This window comes from Mya arenaria, chromosome 3, assembly GCF_026914265.1.
Source record: "Mya arenaria isolate MELC-2E11 chromosome 3, ASM2691426v1".
Classification (NCBI taxonomy): domain Eukaryota; kingdom Metazoa; phylum Mollusca; class Bivalvia; order Myida; family Myidae; genus Mya; species Mya arenaria.
In genome coordinates, this window is record NC_069124.1 from 10,343,191 (window position 1) to 10,366,045 (window position 22,855).

The 22,855-nt window shown below is 35.6% G+C and overlaps 1 protein-coding gene across 1 annotated transcript in view; it reads right to left on the reverse strand.

The window, feature by feature from the left end:
- Nucleotides 1-18,581: 18,581 nt before the first annotated feature.
- LOC128225656 (uncharacterized) overlaps nucleotides 18,582-22,855 on the reverse strand; it is a 74,551-nt gene continuing 70,277 nt past the window's right edge. Inside the window, exon 2 of the mRNA XM_052935569.1 lies at nucleotides 18,582-21,173. Coding sequence (XP_052791529.1) covers nucleotides 18,582-21,173 — 2,592 coding nt within the window. The remainder of the gene's footprint in view (nucleotides 21,174-22,855) is intronic.

The window sequence follows — 22,855 nt, forward strand, 5'->3', positions numbered from 1 at the left end:
TACTTTAAATGAGCGAAAGTACAGCATACAAACAGTTATTACAACTTGATCTCAACTGAAATCAGACGGTAACGCAATAAGTTGCAATACTTGAAGACCAAAAAATATCTTTCTGAAATTATTATCGGTAAATGTCTTAAAGTTTCCTTTTCCGCACACAAAACGCTTTCAAATGTTATCAAAGAAATATGTGGTCACTCTAGGCATTCAAAATGTATTAACATGATTTTAAACATGCTGTAAATATAAATGTAATGTCATAAATGTAAGACCACCCTGAATGCTACCTTAAAACCTTATTGCAACTGACAACAACAGTCGTTGCTTCAACAACATTTTCGTCGCACACATATGATACTGATGATACTTCTTTTAATTTTTAAAAGCGTAACGGTCCTAGCATTAAACAGTATGAACATTCAAACGCATTTTATTATTTGCTGCTCATTCATCTTCTGCATATGCATTTATAATTCATATATAATCATATATTTGTTAATCTACCAGTATTGGTACTGTGCAGGTCATAGGGGACCATGGCAATATATCTGGCGATGACTTTGATAGATGAGCCGGTGCAACCTTATGGGTGAAGTGTATATCTATTCCGATATATCTGCTACGTCGCGGATACCCACCTTTGACAGAAATCAATTATATCATACATCCTAAATGTTAATGACATTTTACAGTCATAGTTCATACATTAATGTCCATTTGACACTGTGCATTGATTAGCTGACAACAGGGACAAGTCTCTTGTGGATTTCATGAATATGTGAACATGCAAGCTTCTTGCAATAAAACCATTTCTGTGACTCTTACAGCTTTTACAAAAAAGTTTTTATTAAACTTAATAATTTATTTTGTAACATTCTTCATAAAATATTATATACAAGCATCCGATAACATCTGTTACCGGATATGTGAACGTTTGAAAATTTTGTTGAACTTCCTGTACTGAATTTCGGAACGTCTCGGACGTTTCCATCCAACATCATTCGTCAGAAGGGATACTACGTCCGTTTTAACCAATTTTATGTTTTCTATTTCATTTCATTTTATGCCAAACATAAAATATTTATTATCTTAACCTTAAGTAAAGACAAACAAAGGAACACAATATAGGTGTGCCAACAAGCGGGGTATTTTATTTTGTATATTCTGACAATTCAATAACATTCACACAGGCACTGATTCCCTGAATAGCCATAACATGGTGAATGGCTCAATGTTCCTATACACAGTGATGAATGCTTCTGCATTGTAGTAATGTCCGGAATCAATGCCACTCACAGCCCTCTACACGAATAAACTCCCATTCGTACGTTGGTAACACAAACAATACCAAACTGAAAAATAAATATGCGTTAATAACACAGAAACAATCATCTATTTGTATATCATTTTTTGTAATCAATAAAACACGCTACTAGTGTACAATGACACGATCCTCTCCGTACCCCACTTGCTTATCGAATGATTTCCCAAATCAGTACATAACCCGATACTTGTAATTTCCTCGAGGAAAATGTAAAACTTATATAAACTACAGTACCCTACAAAATCTACCTCACAACCGAATTTTACATTATCAATTCCGATAATAAATACATATATATTCCGTTCACGCGCATTACCCGATAACGATATATCAACTATATCTGAAATGCTTTATTTGTCTTTCTTTTTCTCGATTAACAAGATACAAACATTGATTTAAAATGTCTTCATTTTATTTTTTAGCGTATGTAATAAACTTAATATTCAATTTTATAAAATATCAGCGTCCCAAAACCATATCACCTTAAACAACATTGTAAACATCCGATCATCATATTATCCCCCAAACTTCCTCATCACCATCAAACAACAACATCACCTCCAGAGAAACAAATCACAATCGGACACCCACTATCTCAGACAATCATATCAACCGCAGACAACCACATCAACTTTAGAGAACCACATCACCGCTAGACAACCATATCAACCTTACATCTACATCTCCGTCAGACACTAAACTACCGCGATCGGACAAACATATCATCCTAGGACAACCACATCAATCTCAGACTACCACTTTGCACTCAGACAACCATATCACCCACATAAAAGCACATTACCTTCGGACAATAACATAATCCTCGGCTAAACACATAAACCTCGGACAACCACATCACCCATGCACACCTATATCACTCTCAAACAACCGCACCAATCTCAGAAAACCATATCGCCATCAGACCATCACATTACACTCGGACAACAATATCATTCTTGGACAACCATACACCCGCAGACAACCGCAACGCCCTCTAACCATCACTTTACACTCCGACAACCATTCCACCCTCGAAAACCATAACGCCATCTGCAAACCTCATCAACATCAGGTAACCAAACCACAACACTCAGACAGGCGATAGGAACAAGTCGGCAAAACATGTTCGATGTAACAGCATGAACCATTAATAAACCAAAATTCACTAACATCAAATAATCAAATAGCACTGACCACTTTTATATAGATAAGACAGCTATATACGGGTTACATCATTCAAAACGTTCGGGTTATTAAAGGATAGTTTTGTGCTTAGAAATTAATTAACAATAAAGAATACTTTATATAAAAAGCATATTAGTGTTTAGTCAAGACAACAAATATCACCCTCCGTTCGACGACCACTAATGTTAAATCGTTATTAAATTCTCTTACGTATAAAAACAGCTTCAACAATTGACAAATAACTCTGATAAATATGAAACTAAAAGATGATATGGCGATTTTCTTATCAGCCTATATGGTCGACGCTTGTTTCCGACGTAAATGCGATAATGACAAGAATGAAGTCAATATGGCTGCCTCCTTTTGCCTGACCCGACCGGAAGCACGTTAGTTTATAATCGCATTCCCATTCGGTGACAATGGGATGTAATTAATTTATATTATGTCTGTGTCCTAGAAAGTGCATTTAAAATATTGAATATTTAAGTTTTGATGGCAGACTGATTAGTTCAACTCATGCAATAGAGGCAAATTAAATCATATCGGACATTTTGAACACATGGGAAAAACACATTGTAAATTTGTTCCGCTCATGCATAAAATGTTTGTCCTGCAAAAGGACCAGTTTACCCCTCGCGCATTTTCCAAGAGCATCATAGTGCTATTTTATTCGGCCCATTTCAATAAAGACCTAAGTCAAAATAGTCGTAAGTTAATTATAAGGAATTATCTAAGTGTCATAGTTTCATTATTTTGCTACATAGTTGAGTGAATTCAGCTTTAGCCAGAACGGTAAATAAACACAAGGTTATCGAGTTCAAAATAATCATAGTGTTGCCATTTGTAACGTTTATACGAATTGAAGGTATTTAAAGTTACGACTAAAATTCTTCAATTTTAATATTTGACTTCAACGCAATACTTAATTAATTTTTTTGATCGTTCTTGATGCCCCCCAATACCCCCAGCCGTACTTGCGTGCTTGCTAATTTTAGCCTTCCGACAATTTAAAATAATCATGTTGCATTATATTTTATTTGAGGAGTTAAAGGAGTCGATGCCTTGTGTAAATTAATTAACACGAGTGTGTACATCACAATATTTAATTATTATCTACCCGAAATATTCAATGCTACCAACACGTCCTTAAATGTAAACCGCGAAAGTTGCAATTTGTTTACAGAGCAAATGTTTTCTATACAATTCATATGAACGGAATTTTGATTAATGTTTATATCAAAGGATTACCAAAGAAATCAATTGAATAAATATTCTTTGGCTTTTCATATAGCCAAAGGTAAAGTTCACATTTATATATAAATAATATAATATGACTATTGTGTTTATCGATATCACAACTCATCAGTATGTATTATATTTGTATTATACAGGCACAAATTTCTGCAAGCTTCTTAAGCTGAACTTGATAAAGTAGCTTATTTCAAATAGCCATGAAACATACTTAAGTTTCATTCTGATCAATTTGCTAAATGCAGACAAACAAATATTTAAGTTTGCTTTTTGTTGTAATGTTTCGAAAAATCATAAGCTAGTGAATGTATAGTGACACCACAAACTAAATCTGCCTGCCGAAGGAAAAAACATATTGATTCTCAAAATCACTCTGAAAAAGGTTACTGTTACATTTAAATAAATAGACTTCTTAGAATGGCCAAACGTGTTCACATGTATGACGATGTATTCATTTATTCCATTCTTGTCACATTGTTCCACATATATGAATGTATTTCTCCATAAACATTTGTCACACTTTTCCATATGAGTAAAGGAGTATTGCAACATCTTCCCACATTTATAAAGGTGAATCTCGGAATGCCGATTCTACACGATTCCAAATGAATGAAGGTAAATCCCTTTATACCAGTTTCACACGATTTCTCCATGTATAAATTTGTATCCTTTTATAGCAGTATTGCAGCACGATTTTCCATGTAAAATGTGAATCCTTTTATAGAAGTCTTGTCACACAATTCCCCATGTATAAATCTGTGACCCTTTATAGAAGTGTTGTCACACGATTCTCCATGTATAAATGTGTATCCCTTTATAGCAGTGTTGTCAAACTATTTCTCTCTGTATAAATGTGTGGCCCTTTATAGCAGTGTTGTCACACGTTTCCCCATGTTTAAATGTGTATCCCTTTATAGCAGTGTTGTCACACGATTTCTCATGTATAAATGTGTACCCCTTTATAGCAGTGTTGCAACATGATTCCTAATGTAAAAATGTGTATCCCGTTTTTAGCAGTGTTGTCACACGATTCCCACTGTATAAATGTGTGTCCCTTTATAGTAGTGTTGTCACACGACTCGCTATGTATAAATGTGTATCCCTTTATAGCAGTGTTGTCACACGATTCTCTATGTATAAATGTGTATCTATTTATAGAGGTTTTGTCACACGATTTCCCATGTATAAATGTGTATCCCTTTATAGAAGTGTTGTCACACGATTCTCCATGTATAAATGTGTATCCCTTTATAGCGGTGTTGAAACACGATTCCCCATGTATAAATGTGTGCCCCTTTATAGCAGTTTTGTGACACGTTTCTCCATGTTTAAATGTTTATCCTTTTATGGCAGTGTTGTCACACGATTCTCTATGTATAAATGTGTATCTCTTTATAGCAGTGTTGTGACACGTTTCTCCATGTAAAAATGTGTATCCCTTTATAGCAGTGTTGTGACACATTTCCACATGTATAAAGGTGAACCCCATTATAACAATTTTGTCACAAGATTCCCTGAGTATTCCTTTATGACAGTGTTGTAACTCGCTTTACCATTTATAAAGGTGTGCATCACTTTTCTAGAGTTGTCGCACGTTTTGGTATTAATAAAGGTGTGTCTCTCTATACGAGTGTTACATGTTACCACTTATATAAAGGTGTATACCAGTGTCACATATTTCCTCTCTATACCAGTGTGTCATGTTTCCACATGCATGAAGGTGATCGCTCTATACAATTGTTGTCCCATGTTTCCTCATAAAGGTGTGTCATTCTATACCTGTATTTCACGTATTTCCACATGCATAAAGGAGTATCTCTATTTACCAGTGTTTCATTGATAGGTTAAATAATGGAAGTCCGCAATATGTAAAAGCTGAAGGTGGATCCTAGTTTCTTATTATATACAATTTTTAACTATATGTTTTACATTGCTCTAATATTTATTCTGATGTATAAGCACGGGTCTATAGTCTTCTTGGCAGAAAAGCAGCTTTGGTTACAAAGACATTATCGTACAGGAAGAGTTATGTTATTGTTGATTCTATTTTAAGTTTATTACAAAGCTTTATTCTCTATTGAAAATGAATTCTCGATCTCTCCATGTATATGTTAAAGAAAAATTCATATGATGAAATAATTAACACAAAAGTTCGTTATATGTACAGACTGTCATTTCATTCATCTCTTATTCACTTTGCAGTGCTTCTGTCTGCTTAATCTTTATGGTAAAGATTGATGTCTGCTACAGTGAAAGCAACGTTATAAAAGGCATTGATAAACTATCTTGTGTGACCCTGGTGTGTGCTGTTCCTATTTTTGACTCGTTTGGCGTTCATCGACCAAATCTTGGACAGGTTCAACTTCATCTTACTTTCATTTGATTTTTTATGTGTTTTTTCCGTACAATTTGGTGATTTTAGACAACTATTTTGACAGATTCATCTCAATCATTTCAATGACATTCATTCCCAAACTTGGCGGCCGTAGACCAATCAAGGCAAGATACGATTCCAAACTTTTTTCTTCTTTTCAATGACAATTTCCCCAACAAACTCCATTCTATAATAAATATGTAGCTTATCAACGCAAATACTTTTATTTTAATAAAATGGGTCACTTTTAAATGTCATGATCAGTCTCATGTAAAAACCTTGGCTTTTGTGTTCAACTTGGTACAAGATCAATAAGTAGTTTGTTGAAGATCTCTGCTAAAACATGTTAAATCTGCATTGATTAAACGTTATGCACTGCATTCTTAGTCCACACCTAAGTCTGTATGTTTATCGTTCAAGTTAAGATGTTGTTGGTGATATAATTTAGTTCAAAAAAGTGTTACTTGCACCAGCTACGATTGTATTGAGTTTCAAATGGGATCAGACTTTCACTATTTTGGCTTGAGCGTAACGACGGCACAACAACTTAAAAGGTCAGTTAAATGGCCCAGTATTGTCTACTGCTTCAATAAATTATTAATCAAACCCGTCTTGTGATCCCGCCTTCTCTCGTTTAAATGATTGAATCGCTTTGGTATATACAGCAAAAGTTGTTGCATTATGAAGTTCACCATAAATAAGATCTTTAAGAGCCAGTGATCTTTCTGAAAATCATTCAGCCTCATGATTGTAAAATCCATTTAAATCGCCCGACAATCTAAACCATTATCCGTTTAGGATAAAATGTATCGTTTGCCTTTTCAGAAAAGAAAATCTAGCAGTTTAGTATTGCTTTGATACAAATGGTCCAATAGTTGGTTGTTGCATATTGTATTTACCCCATTTGAATATGAGTACCTACTTACAATATGAATGGAACACAAATCACACAAATGCATCTGTCAATTGTCATTAATCTCGTTATTTCTTTCGCATGGTATGATCCCAATCTTTTGGGAATACGTAGGTCTGCTGTCTGGGTTTTTGAAAGTGCATTTAGTGGCTTTGATAAAACGATCTTCTGTGATTTTAAGTGTATTATTTGTATGTCACATTTGGTAGTCACAGACCATACTCTTGACATATGCAAGTTCATCACATCTTAACCTCCGCACGAGTTTATTGTCAAGGAGTAACGAAATTATTGGAAGAGATTTAATCCAATCATTGCAATACCCAGTCTGTGAATACCACGTGATAAATTAAGTCATATATGCTAAGTTGGAAGGGAATTGTTTGCTTTGAATGGAGACTTTGTAACAAACCATATTTCATTTTCTTCACCATTTTCAATGAAACAACGAGCAGTCGCTTAAAGAGCCCCGCTTTCGTCTTGTTTTCGTAGTTTGATGATGTGATGAGTTCGACCAAGCTGTTTCCAAACTAATGTGTTGACAGTACTCAATCTGGTGATGTTTTTGTTTGTCGAAGTGTTTTCAAAAACTAAACTCTCAATGAAACTCTCGTAAAAGACCGAATGTGGGGATCTTTAAGCGGTGAAGACCGTGCTATGCTTCATTCAAAATGATGAAAAAAGTTATTTTTGTTAAAAGTGTTCATTCAAAGCAAAATATGGCATTTTGACGAAGCATTCCTAAAGCAAATTATCATGTGCTATAGCCACACTTATACAGCTCTTTCCTAAACTTTCTGTCTCAGACCAATCTTGTCAGTTTCAACTACACCAGATTATATTTAATTTGCAAAGCCATTTTCCTTACAAAATCAATACTTTTATAAGGCAAGAACTTACATAAGTCCTTAAGGATTAAACAAACCTTGATAACATTTTATCATGACAAGACATCAACAGTATTACGCTGAAATCGGATGTTTCGGAACCTTTTGTCGTTTATGCCACACAACGCATCGTCTACGTCTCAAACTGACAACACGGAAGTATAATAGCATTCGTATGCTTCTTTACAGCTACACATTTAAAATTCAGAACGATCCTTCGACAAGTGTGATATTTCATAACATATAGCAAAGGATAAGCAACTGCTGGTTAAGATACAAAAAATAGTCAGTTAAACTTAACAAGTAGTAATAAGTACAGCCCAAGGCTCATGTTAATGCCTCATTTAAGGGTAATACTAGACATTGCCAAGTTATTTAAAACACATATCTATTTAGATTATATCTTGAAAGCAAACTAAAATGATTTAATTGGCATTTGATAAACCCAATCCTTACTACTAAATTCGTAAACGCATATTTTACATTACAATGTGGTTGAAAAATTGTCTAACGGCTTTTTGGAGCAGTTAAACGATTAATTATTTAAAAAATTAGTAAACTATTATAATTTTATACTTACTTCAAAAAGTTGTTGTATTTCGATTTTACTAAATTCCATCTTAACTGCTTTTTCCGAAGGAAAACTTAGGATAATATATTGGGAGATTTTCGTCGGTAGGGCGAGCTGTTGGCATGGCGAGTTGGCGTCAACAAGTCGTACCGGTATGTCACTGGGTCTTATATTTTTTTTAATAATTTATCGTTTAACTGCTTTAAAGGGGAATTGTTGTTTTTAAATAATATAAAAAAGTTCATTATGACAAGACGGTATTGCCTGCAGTCGCATGTATGTAAGCAAAATGTCAATATCACACTTAATGGTCGCTTGAACCCTGCTTGTCAGGACTATTGCTGGTACATGTGCCTGGTGGCTTGCATTGATGGGTTTTATTATAAGTGTTGTTTTGATAAACACCCCTAGTTTTATTAGCCTTTATACCTTATGTTGTTGTTTGAGGATGTTTGTGTTGTTGTTTTGTGTTTCCGACTTTTTTGCTTAATAATTTATTTTTCTTCGTTTACTTATATAACATATTCCCAATATTAACAATGCAAAATAGAAGTTAAATAGCAATATTTGTGAGACCGGTGTTTCGTATTCAACACCAAGTTAATGGTCAATTATGAGTCGTTAATCAAAATTCCTTGTATTTCGCTAGTTAGAGACCCAAATAGACTTGTGTGTCAGTGAAGTGGAGTTTCACTGACCGTTTCAATGCGGTGTTATCAGTAAAGTGTGTGGTCTGTTTGTGGAGGTTGCGTTTTGTGTTTGTGGTGTTAATACGTATGTCTCTCTAATTCATTGACGTTCTGGTTCTTGCCTGGTGCCTCAAACAGGGTTCATTTTTACTAATGTTTAACCACTGGACTTGTCTATGTAGTTTTCATTGTATTGTTAGCTTGGTCAAAATCTAACTAGAATAAATCGTAAAAGGTGGCCATTGAAATAAACCTGTTGATCTGCAATTGTGAAATTGAGCGCTTGCCAACCCCTCCCGAGTAATTTTCTCGGTGTGTCCACAACACACACTGGTGATCCATATAAACTTTTACACGATTCATTAAATCTTTTTAACTGTTCGAACGTGTGTGTTGATTTGTTTGCGCAACTCTTAAATATAGGTTAAATACTCTCGGTTCCTCTATATTATATTTACCAAAAAAGAAACATGTGCATAAAAGCATTTAACAACATTTGTTGGCTTATTAATTCAAAATTAAATGTATTAAAATCGACCACGCAATATGTCCGTGGGCATGAAGACCAGAACATGCGTCATTTATGTATCATTAACTGGATTTAAAGAGGCCTTGACTATGATTGAATAATATTGTAAACAGATATTGTCCAAACCCGGAGCAATAAAATGTAGCTTCCTAATAGAAAATGAAATTAAATTAGCTGAATAAAGGGATACTGTTATCTACGGAAAATATCAACATTCTGAAACTTATGTAGTAGTAGAATGAATACAAATTGGGAACCCGGTGTATCTCAATGGGAAATGAAATTCAAACCAGATTTAAGTTTAAAATGTACATTCATACCAAGCTATATCGTGTACAAACAAGGTGTGTAAAATAAAAGAAATATTGTTTTCAATTTCATTCTACAGAGAACATGATTGAATTCTCACAATCCTCACGGTCTCAGTGTATCTGTGATACATTACTCGATATAAGATAAAACTTATCTAAGACAATAAACGACCGTAATAATAGACTCTTAAAACCCGTTCTCCATTGCGTAGCGAATATTTCGTACAGTTAGTCTGGGTACCGGATATTATTCAACATACTTGAAAACATTCGTTCCAAAATCATTAATATTTTACGTTTCTACGCTTACCACCATCTCAAGTACCGGATACTTGTTAAAAGGCTCTTCAACATCACTAACTATAAGCCTCATGAAAATCAAACATATCAGGAAACGGGAAGGCCCTTTTGGATATGAAATATTATTGTTTTTTATGCATTGACCACTTAAAACTGTGTTTTGCATAACGCACTTGAGAGATTGGATAAGATCAAAGAAGCCGTAAAACACGACCACTTATAGTTTAAAATATAATATGTGTAGTTAAAGCATGTTTAATTGCAAAACTGCTTCCTTTCGCACAAAAAGACGAATTAAAAAGACGGATACTTCAAAAGCTTAAACACTCGTAAACTTCAATATAGTATTTGCCTTTTTCTTTACGAGAATAACTGAGCACTGAATGTAATCTTTTTACTCAAAATGATTTACTAGTTAATGCGCGCATTCACCTTAGAAAAAGAGGCAAAAGAAAAAGCAAAAAGACTAAGAATAAGTAGAATAATGACAAATACAGTGTGAATCCCGGTGAAACAGTTTTTTTTTTCATTTCCTCGTGTTTCAGTGCAATGCATTTTGTAAACATTTATCAATAACTGTTAATAATGCATGTATGTTCCTTATTATAACAGTTAATGCACGTGTTTTCAATTGATTAGGGGGTGAAAACATTGACCAAATTACACTGAAAGATTATTAAAAAGGTCGAAAGTGCAAACAAAATAAACTAGGATTAACATTGAATTAAAAAAGTCCAAATTTTAGAGTTTGTTTCACGATACATGGCTTCATGATACGTGCATATTAAATCGCCCTCACTGTGGAAAGACCACGCTTCGTTGTCTGGCAGTTGCGTTTGGGTAATTTTGTTTACATTGTTAGTTCGAAATTGTTTTGTGAATTTTTCAGTCAGTTCGTTTAACAAAGTCAGACACTTAATAATATTAAATAGATGATATAACAGCGAATTAATGTTCGGGCATTTGTATTTATCAAATGTTATGTATAAAAGCAAATGCCGAGCATTCAGCTTCCAAAAATAATTTTTGAAAAATGGTATTGCCATTTCCCTTATAAACGGTAAGTTTAAATCATTATTTTGACAATTTCCTGGTTCAAAACTTAATAACTACGATTGGTTTTAAAAGAAGTTCTTAAAGTTGATATTTTCGCTCCTTAGTTTAAAAGAAATCACTGCTGTTCTTTCACTGATGAAATTCCATTATCAACTGAAAAGCATGAAGAAAAGGCGTCATTCGAGAATTTTCGAGGCGTTTTTACGAGTTTATTTTACGGCTTAAGGACAGGTATTAAAAGTGTTAATTACGTGTGAAAGAGCCGTTATTACGAGTTTAAAAGACATTATTACATGATAAATACTGTTGTAAAATTAAATGATTGATAAGAACGTTTTTTGAGAGGCATAATGCATTATCATTTAACATTATGGCTAATGGCTCGTTACAATGACAAGCTTATTTGTACAACGGATACTTTAACAGAAGCAAATAACAGTATATCATGTTAGAGCGTCATTTCTGTGTGAATATTGAAATATTATCTAATTATAACATAATTGTCAGGATTAATTTATGAGATAATGTAGGAATTTAACCTTTTAGCTTACTGAAAAATATGTGTTTTGGCTTACAACGAAACACAACAAAACTAATAAGCACTTCTTAAAAGGGAACTATGAACATTTTATTTTTTTTAAATAAGGTGTCGCTGTTGCTCTAGTGATTAAAGTGTTCCGGTGTAAGTACTATACATAACATTTATTTCTGCATGCGCCTGATTGTTCTTACGGTGTGCGTACGCAATGAAGTTTACTTGTATTGCTAGCCGATCTCAAAGTTTCCACAAGTCCAATTCAGGAGAAAGCTTCTGTCACCACAGTTCGCACAATATTGAAACGAAATCGTAGCCAACCTGCAGTTAAAGCATCCTTACACGGTACCACATTCTCCGATTCTCGAAATATGTCCATTAAAAAAAATCAAATCAAATATAAATCATACTCACATGTGTGGAAATAAGCACAAAGCACAGCTTGTTCCAATATGTAATGTATGATGAGACAGATTGAGCTGCGATTTCCATAAAACGCATCAACACACACACACACACACACACACACACATATATCTCCTCCTGGTTTTGTGTAAATTGACATGAAAGGCACATATATTTTGACCTGTGTGCGAGGGGTATTAAGAAAATATGCGGAAGAAGTTTCTTTTTTCTTCGAAAAAAAAAACGAAACGGGGTGAAAATTTTGATATGTAGATCAGAATATACCATTTCAATTGCACAAAATGTCGAAAGGTCATCGGTATGTTAATTAACACAAAGTATTCCGGACGAAATTGTCACCTTTAATCTATGTCTGCTTTCAATCTCATCGTATTTAGTTCACCATGTACAATATTATACACAGTTTTGTTACTACTGCCGAATATTTCTATAGTTTCGCGAGTCGTGTTTCGTCGGTACATGTCCAGCGACTGTACTCCGCCGCTCCATGGTTTTTAACTTACACTTTGCTATCGATCTTTTAACCTTAAACATCACTTATGCTTCGATGTTCCCTTTATGGAAAGGCCTTCTAAACCAATTGTTTTTTTTTTCTTTTTTTGACTTTCGATTAAGAAAAAAAAATCCGTTACTGTTGATCTTTGCTAAACTTTCATTTAACGAAACGGTTAAATCTCATCAGAATTTGAGTATACTTAGTGAACATGACGTTAAAGTTGAGCGCTTTATTGATGGCAAACTTGAAAGAGCTTAGGGTGATAAATAAACAAATGCAAATGGCACGACATGTCTCAAGCAATCAGACATTAACAAAATCGACAAATGGATCGGGTAACGTTAAGTGTTTCTAACATAAGGAATGCATTTCACTTATTAACATACATGTGACTGTAGGTTTTGCTTCATCAAAGCTCTACACCTTAGTCTACATCGGATTTAGATCATGTTTGATACACATTTTAACCCCATACATTTAAGGTCAAGTTCGACTTTGGTTACAAACCATTGTTTCTTTATGGGTTTGAGTCTCCTTTTTTCTAAATTAACGTGCAAAAAGGCGATGTCCGCACAATCACCCATTAAATGGTTGATGGATTGTAATAGCGAAAGGGTACATATGTTTGGTAATGAAAGGTTAAACGAATTTAAATATGAATTTGGTGTATGGAGTTTGGTACATTCATTTATTTTAAAATGAAAATTTATGTGTCCAGGCGGTGCATGGGAAGAATCGTCACGTCTGTAACAGTTCTAGTTGAAATTAGGAGGATTTTCAATTAAAATGTACTTTGCGATTGTTTGTTGGCTTTTTTCGAAAAAAAAACAGTCACTTCACTCTAGCATCCCTTTAAGAGTTATGACACTTACTAAACTGAGAAACGGTGTTTGTTAAACAACACTACACGGCTCCGGATCTTTTTATATATTCACTAGAATCAAACATGCACTCTGAATTTAAGCTATGTACAAATGTACAAACCGATATTTTGTCTAAGAGATGTTGTTTTGAATTACATAGCTCTGGACCTTTCAAACTTGTTTTGGTAGAATATTTATGCTAAATCATACTCTGGCCAGTATCAGACCGGCATATCGATTGTACTCTTGAAATTAAGAAAGATGCAAATCTGCGAACAGATGGTTTGGTATTAAAGTCAACCACCGGCATTACAGTGTTCCTTATATGAGGTACAACAATGCGTAAGTTTCCTTGCCACTACGATAATTCAATGGATTTAATGCCGGTTCTTGAGCCTCTCAGTCACCATCCGTGTCAGTGCGATTAGGCAGTGTATATTCGATTAATTCATCAATTTTAAGGCGATCTTACGTCACACTGCTGGTCTTGATATATGTGTTATTTCGATAAGATATTGACGCTCCGGTCAATGCGTCATCTTTATTTCATTTGATTTGAATAAAGGTGCAGACGGTGAGTTCCATGCAAACAGATACGGAAACTAGAAGTGAAACTTAAAGTGAAACCGAATCTGGGTCAATTGGTCGATTACAACAAAATAGAAGAAGCGGTTATATACATTGAAGACAAAAATCAGGCTGCAAAAACGAGAAAAACACTCAATGAGGGCTAAAATATGTCATGGTTTAACTATTTATAGATCCTACAGAAAACTGTTTATATCAATACCTAAATCATAAGTTTAACAAAACAAAATGAACATGTAGGTTGTTCTTTATTGACAACTATATTTGCACAGTTTTTAATAAAGCAGTCTTCACCTTCTCTCAACAGTCATTTTAGTGACATTGGTAAGACTTAAACTTTTTTATGTTTAATTAAAACATTTCTTTTCATCCAAATTGATTTTTTTTTCTATTTTTATTAATTAATGTCAGTGACTGTTATTGTATTTAACTCCTAAGTATTTCAACAAACATCCAGACTTGTTTAAAACAAATGCAGGTATGACCAGATCTCCAAGACAGCGGGGCTTTTCAAATACCACATGCGGGGAATGTCTGTCACGGTCTACACAGCACAAACGCCTCATCAGCAAAGCCGATTTGGCAAATCTTGTCGATTATATTTAGCAAGAAATCCAGTATTACCAGAGGTATTCGACGTCAGAGGGGGTGCAAGATACACCAAGATAGATTTTGACACACCACAAATTTCAGCAACTGAATCGAGACGCGAGTTTCAGATTGACGAGGATGAAATGGAAAATTCGAGGCTAACGCCTTAAACCTATCAGAAAAAACTTAAGGCGATAATTACGCAGGACAAAGTTTTATTAGATAGAAAGATGGGGCATACCCGGTCGCTCTACTAAAGATTCTCGTTGCAGATCCGTCTGCGGAATTTCTTGTGTAACAAGAACGCTCTGTCCTCACCAAGCACAACTTCCATCTGGTATATCAACACTCCACTCTTTGCCAGAACATATAGCCTCTTCATGGGAGATATGAGTCAGTGGGCTCTCACAAATGCAACCTACACTACTCATAGCCTGAGAGCTACTGCCATTCATGTCCTCAGTGACACAGGTCTGGATGCCAGGCATATCATGTACATGTCTGGTCATCCAAATGAAGCTTCCCTGTGGTCATCCACCAGGAAACCAATTGCCAACCAGAAACGCTTCATGAGCTATGTCCTCAACGATATACGCCTAAAGATTACCATATGCAACGACTTCATTTGGACCTTCTGTTCCGTATCTTCTTGCCCCACCCATTTTAGCTTTGGTTCCACGTCCGACTGTCACCTCCACTGTGCCAGTCGTCACATCTGAATTTGATGATTCCTCTCAGTTTGCTCAGGTTTGCACTAGTGCCACATTCAATTATTGTGTTTACCGGTCGGAGCGGTCTTTTTACAGAATGGGTGAGAAAGAATTATTGTAAGGTTTTCTTAAATTAAATATGGTATTTCTAACAATTCTGGAAAGAAATAATGAATTATTTGTGAACATATAAGTACTCAATTGCGTTATTGATGTCAATGTCGGGGTAATGAACACTGTGTGGGTGGTTAAAGAACGCGTGGAGTCCTCCACTCTTTAACCAACCCAACTGCATTCATACGCCGATAATGACATTAATCATGCAATTGATTCCTTAAAAAGACGTAAAAACACTGAATTATATCTTCAAAAAGGATATCTGGTTCATGCTTTATTTCAACGCATCTTCCGTCCTCACATTTAGTCCAGTTATAAACAAGGAATTTTTCAAAGGCTGAAACAATCGTTAGTCCCTAAATAGCATTTATTTTTATCTAACGAGAATTAGTGATGAATGAAATTAATCTCTCTTTTTTTCAAGTGATTGACTTAAAAAGGGCATTCTGTGATTATACTTTACTTTTTTGAATGCATAAAGCTAAAACAAAAAACGATACCAAAAATATGACGTTAACATCGGATGTTTTGGACTCAGCTTTTAGATATTAATGACAATAAAGTGTATCACGTACTGCACTTTTGTTCAAAATGATTCCAAACATTGTATAAAACTACATTCTTACGCACATCACAGTAACATAATATGTGAGTTTTGTTCAAAAATGCATTTTCTGAAGATTTCGAAGTTTGGCATGCACGTTGACATATTTTAAAGCAATCGTACAAAGACTACCTAACACGGCAAACGCACGTAGGCATCTCATAATAAGGAGTTAACGTACTTGTCAATAGCTATTTAAACTTAAATTAGTTTATTTATTTTATTCTAATTCTTAAATCCATTTCTATTGCGGTAAGATTTTAAATTTACATTACCATAATGCTTACGGTCATAAGCTATAGGGAAACACTTTATATGGTATTTATGAGTCTGCATGAACGTTCCGATGGAAATTGCTGTCTGCTTGAATAAAAGCCTTGCCTGTGATAAACGATATTATGTCACTCTGGTGTGTGATTTTCTCATTCCGTCGCATTTGAATATCGCTGACGAAGTTTGGGAAACATTTAGCTCAAATCCTCATTTGCTTTTCAATGTCATTTACTGACAATTCCATTCGCTTAATTACTACCAGTAAGAAATGAGGCACTGACAACCAAGAAATTGTAGTGTACATATTCCTTTATGAAGGCATTACAATATATGTCAATCATGCCAAATCCATAAAACACGTCAGCTTATTAAATAGATAATGCATTGCTATACGTTTCTCCTTTCTGTTGCTTAACTACTCGATTTATATTTTCTAATATAGAAAAAATAGCTTCCATAAAATAACAGCAATCTTACAACAGTTGAAGGTGATGCCTTAGTAATAGCATGAATGCATTTGTATACTTGACATTCACTCAATAGTATAATTTTCGCCGATAGATAGATTGAGTATGTATGTTTCGTTTGTATGACGTACTGTATGATATCTCTATTGTAATTCTGTGCACTAGCAGCATGGCCATAAAGCGTCCCTCCAAAAATCAAAATTATCACGAAAACGGTCTCAAATAGCAACAAATCAAAATAATTTTACTGAGTTTGAAAAACAAATTCCTTAAAAGTTCCCAGGTGGCTAGTAAACACTGTACCAAAAACGGAATGAGCTGACAACTCAAAACTCGTCGAGCTGTGTAAAGTCGTATCAACAATATAAAGGTGTACAACCAAAACAATTTAAATTCGCAGTATATTTATTGTCCTTACAGCCTTCAGGTATATTTCAAATACATACAGATCTTTAACCCGTGAACATATACCAATGCTATGTATATTTGAATTATATATTTTAATATAACACTTAATTTAAAACTGCTATAATGATGCTATTCAATGCTGTTCCCTATTGCAATAAACTCGTTTTCCTCTTTCTTCCTCATTATGTGTCGTGTTTATCTGCATCCATAGGGATTGATCACTCATAAACGTTGGACGGAATTAGTTCGTGTAATGCTTGCCCTTTGAACTAGATAGGAGGAAAATAATTGTTTACAGATCTGACAACGACAGGAGACTATTTATAAACGAATTGCGAGGAAACGTTTTTACGTAGTTAATAAAATGTTTGAAAAATACGGTTTTTTATTTTTATGCATGGACATTGTTTAGTTTTATTTTCAATTTATATTTAGAGAAGCTATGGAGCAACTTATTTTACATGAAAATAATTCAGTTACACGATATTTTTTCTACGTATGAAATAATTAACGCGGTTTGATTGAAATGTTTATTTCACAACGCCATTTTTCATTATGGCCGGTTGCATCAGTATCAGTTTTGAAAGGTTGTTTGCCACAATGCACTACCATAACATAACCCTGGTTAGAGCCGCTCTTATTTTTGAGGATACTGATGATAATTGTAGCGCTGATACCTTCATTGACACTGTTGATAGGTGCAGCGCTAAAACCTCCATTATCGGTGATGCTAGGTGCGGCGCTGATTCCTTTATTGACAGTAATGATAGGTGCAGCATTGAAACCTTCATTGGCAATGATGATAAGTGTAACGCAAATACCTTCGGTGACAGCGATGATAGATGCACCCCTGGAACATGAATAGACAGTGATGATAGATGCACCGCTGAAACATGCATCGACAGTGATGATAGATGAACCGCTGAAACATGCATAGACAGTGGTGATAGATGCACCGTTGAAACATGCATCGACAGTGATGATAGATGCACAGCTGAAACATGCATCGACAGTGATGATAGATGCACCGCTGAAACATGCATCGACAGTAATGATAGATGCATCGCTGAAACATGCATAGACAGTGATGATAGGTACAGCGGCGCTGATACCTCAATAGATAGTGATGATAGATGCACCGCTGAAACATGCATCGACAGTGATGATAGGTACAGCGCTGATACCTTCATAGATAGTGATGATAGATCCAGCGCTGATACCTTTAATGACAATGATGATAGGTGCAGCGATGATACCTTCATTGACAGTGATGATAGGTGCAGCGCTGATACCTTTATAGACAGTTATGATAGGTGCAGCATTGATACCTTCACTGGCAATGATGATAAGTGCAGCGATAATACCTTCATTGACAGTGATGATAGGAACAGCGCTGATACCTCTTTTGACAGTGATGATAAGTGCAGCGCTGATACAGCCATTGACAGTGATGATAAGTGCAGCGCCTAAACCTTCATTGACAGTGATGATAAGTGCATCGCTGATACCTTCATTTACGGTTATGATAGATGCATCGCTGATACCTTCATTTACGGTTATGATAGGTGCATCGCTAATACCTTCATTGGCAGTAATGATAGGTGCACCGCTGATACCTTCATTTACGGTTATGATAGGTGCATCGCTGATACCTTCATTGGCAGTGATGATACGTGCACCGCTGATACCTTCATTGACAGTGATGATAGGTGCAGCGCTGATACCTTCATTGACAGTGATAATAGGTGCAGCGCTGATACCTTTATTGACAGTGGTGATAGGTGCAGCGCTGAAACCTTTATTGGCAGTGATGATAGGTGCAGCGCTGATACCTTGATTGGCAGTGATGATATGTGCAGGACCAAAACCTTGATTGGCAGTGGTGATTGGTGCAACGCTGATACCTTCATTGTCAGTGATGGTAGGTGCAGGATTTACACCTTCATAGGCAGTGGTGATAGTTGCAGCGCTGACACCATTATTGACAGTAATAATACATGCAGCGCTGATACCTTCATTGGCAGTGGTGATACGTGCAACGCTGATACCTTCATTGACAGTGATGATGGGTGCAGCGCTGATACCTTCATTGGCAGTGATAATAGGTGCAGCGCTGATACCTTTATTGACAGTGATGATACGTGCAGCGCTGATACCTTCATTGGCAGTGATAAAAGGTGCAGCCCTGATACCTTCATTGACAGTGATGATAGGTGCAGCGCTGATACCTCTTTTGACAGTGATGATAAGTGCAGCGCTGATACCTTCATTGACAGTGATGATAGGTGCACCGCTGATACCTTCATTGACAGTGATGATAAGTGCATCGCTGATACCTTCATTTACGGTTATGATAGGTGCATCGCTGATACCTTCATTTACGGTTATTATAGGTGCATTGCTGATACCTTCATTGGCAGTAATGATAGGTGCACCGCTGATACCTTCATTGACAATGATGATAGTTGCAACGCTGATACCTCTTTTGACAGTGATGATAAGTGCAGCGCTGATACAGCCATTGACAGTGGTGATAAGTGCATCGCTGATACCTTCATTTACGGTTATGATAGGTGCATCGCTGATACCTTCATTTAAGGTTACGATAGGTGCATCGCTGATACCTTCATTGGCAGTGATGATAGGTGCACCGCTTATACCTTCATTGACAATGATGATAGTTACAACGTTGATACCTTCATTGACAGTGATGATAGGTGCAGCGCTGATAACTTCATTGACAGTGATAATAGGTGCAGCGCTGATACCTTTATTGACAGTAGTGATAGGTGCAGCGCTGATACCTTTATTGGCAGTGATGATACGTGCAGCGCTGATACCTTCATTGGCAGTGATGATAGGTGCAGGACCAAAACCTTGATTGGCAGTGGTGATAGGTGCAGCGCTGATACCTTCATTGTCAGTGATGGTAGGTGCAGGATAAAAACCTTCATAGGCAGTGGTGATAGTTGCAGCGCTGACACCTTTATTGACAGTAATAATACATGCAGCGCTGATACCTTCATTGGCAGTGGTGATACGTGCAACGCTGATACCTTCATTGACAGTGCTGATAGGTGCAGCGCTGATACCTTCATTGGCAGTGATAATAGGTGCAGCGCTGATACCTTTATTGACAGTGGTGATACGTCCAGCGCTGATACCTTCATTGGCAGTGATAAAAGGTGCAGCCCTGATACCTTCATTGACAGTGATGATAGGTGCACCGCTGATACCTTCATTGACAATGATGATAGTTGCAACGCTGATACCTTCATTGACAGTGATGATAGGTGCACCGCTGATACCTTCATTGACAGTGATAATAGGTGCAGCGCTGATACCTTTATTGACAGTGGTGATAGGTGCAGCGCTGAAACCTTTATTGGCAGTGATGATAGGTGCATCGCTGAAACCTTCATTGGCAGTGATGATAGGTGCAGGACCAAAACCTTCATTGGCAGTGGTGATAGGTGCAGCGCTGATAACTTCATTGGCAGTGATAATACGTGCAGCGCTGATACCTTCATTGGCAGTAATGATAGGTGCAGGACTAAAACCTTCATTGACAGTGGTGATAGGTGCAGTGCTGATATCTTCAATGACAGTGATGATAGGTTCAGGACTAAAACCTTCATTGACAGTGGTGATAGGTGTAACGCAAATAACTTCATTTACAGTTTTGATAGGTGCAAGGCGCTGAAACTGTTATTGGCATTGATGATGGGTACAGCGGTAATACCTTCGTTGATAGTGATAATCAGTTCAACGTCGTCAAAAATGAGAAGTCACATGCCAAAACAGCCAAAATCGTGTTCGACAAAAAAGGTTTTAAAAATAACATGAATAAGCAAAATCTTTATAAAATCAAAGGACTGAAAGCTTAGTTATGTAAGAATGCTATATTCAACCCTATATTTTGTTACATGTATTCATCTTCAAAAACTAGAAAGCAAGTGCTCTTCAAAATATTGTCTTTATATCCACGGTTTAAATAAAATCCAAGTAATTCATTGAGTCTATCTGCCCAACTAAATTCAATGAAACCAAGATCGCAGTAATCATACTTTAAATATGTTTTGCGCTTCCGAGAATGTCTTTTCCGAGATAATATCAATAGCTCTCATAAGCAATTCCAGACCTTAACTGAAGAATCAGACTTAATTAAGAAACTATTTCTAGGCAATCCATCATTTTAATAGTAACTGTGGTGAATACGTATAGATAGGAAATTAACATTCGGCTAATTGCAATATTAGTAATCGCATTTGGTGTAGTCGTTACTTTTAAAATCAACAGCAGCGGACATTTTACAGTATAATTTGGTTAACAAACACTTGGGAATTAGGTTTTTAGATTGCATTTGGATTTAATTGATTTGGCTTCATGTCACATTAACTGTCAGTCTAAGGTTATGCCTCGGTGTTCAGCAAAAACGCAATGATATGATACTACAAACCAACGTTTAACTTGTAAAGCTTTCTAATTTCGTCAGACAATTGGCAATTAATTGTTTTAACCAAATCGTTGTTATTCGTATTTTAAAAAAAAACGCGATATGTAATTGTTCTCTTTTGTAAACATACAGGCAAACAAATTTTACATATAATAACAAACAAATCACATCCTGAAATAACAAATGGATTGGATTACAAGTTAAAAGACAAAAGATAAAAAATATGCATGGTTATTCTTAGACATGTACCAATGTTATTGAAGAAATAAGTCAATGGATATAAAACGTATGTTGAAGAATCATGATGTTTTATATTTCCTGTGATGTGGAATGAAACAGTAAATAAAAAGAAATAAAACCCCGCAAATTGTTCCAAGGTGCTACACATGATGAGAAAACTTCAGCTCCGATGTCCATAAACCCAGCTGCGGAGGACGAGGTCTTTACCAGGAAAACGTTTAAGGGTATAAAGTGTATTATTTAAGACGTTTTCACGGTGCACAAATTGTTTGTTTGACAAAAACACAGAATCTTCAAAACGTTATTATTCAATTTTAAGCTGACATAATGCATGTGTTGTTCTTTTACACCTTTATAATTATTGACATGGTGTAATAGCTAAGCTTATTGTACAAAAGAAGTGTTATCATATTTTGGTCCAAAAAGCTATTACAATTTTCGCAAAAATTTGATAAAATCAGGATTTATTTCATGTGGAAATTTGTTTGATATTATCCAATCAACAATGTATTGTGGCTCTGTATTGATCGCCTCTATTCAAGAATAATATTTGCATTTTTGTAACCAGGAACTAAATCTAAGGCAGTATTTCCCCATATGTATTTAATTATTTTTATTTTATTATCTCGTCACGAAGCCATAAAACATTTTTGCCACGATCCTCTGGAACATTCGACACAAAAGTGTTTTG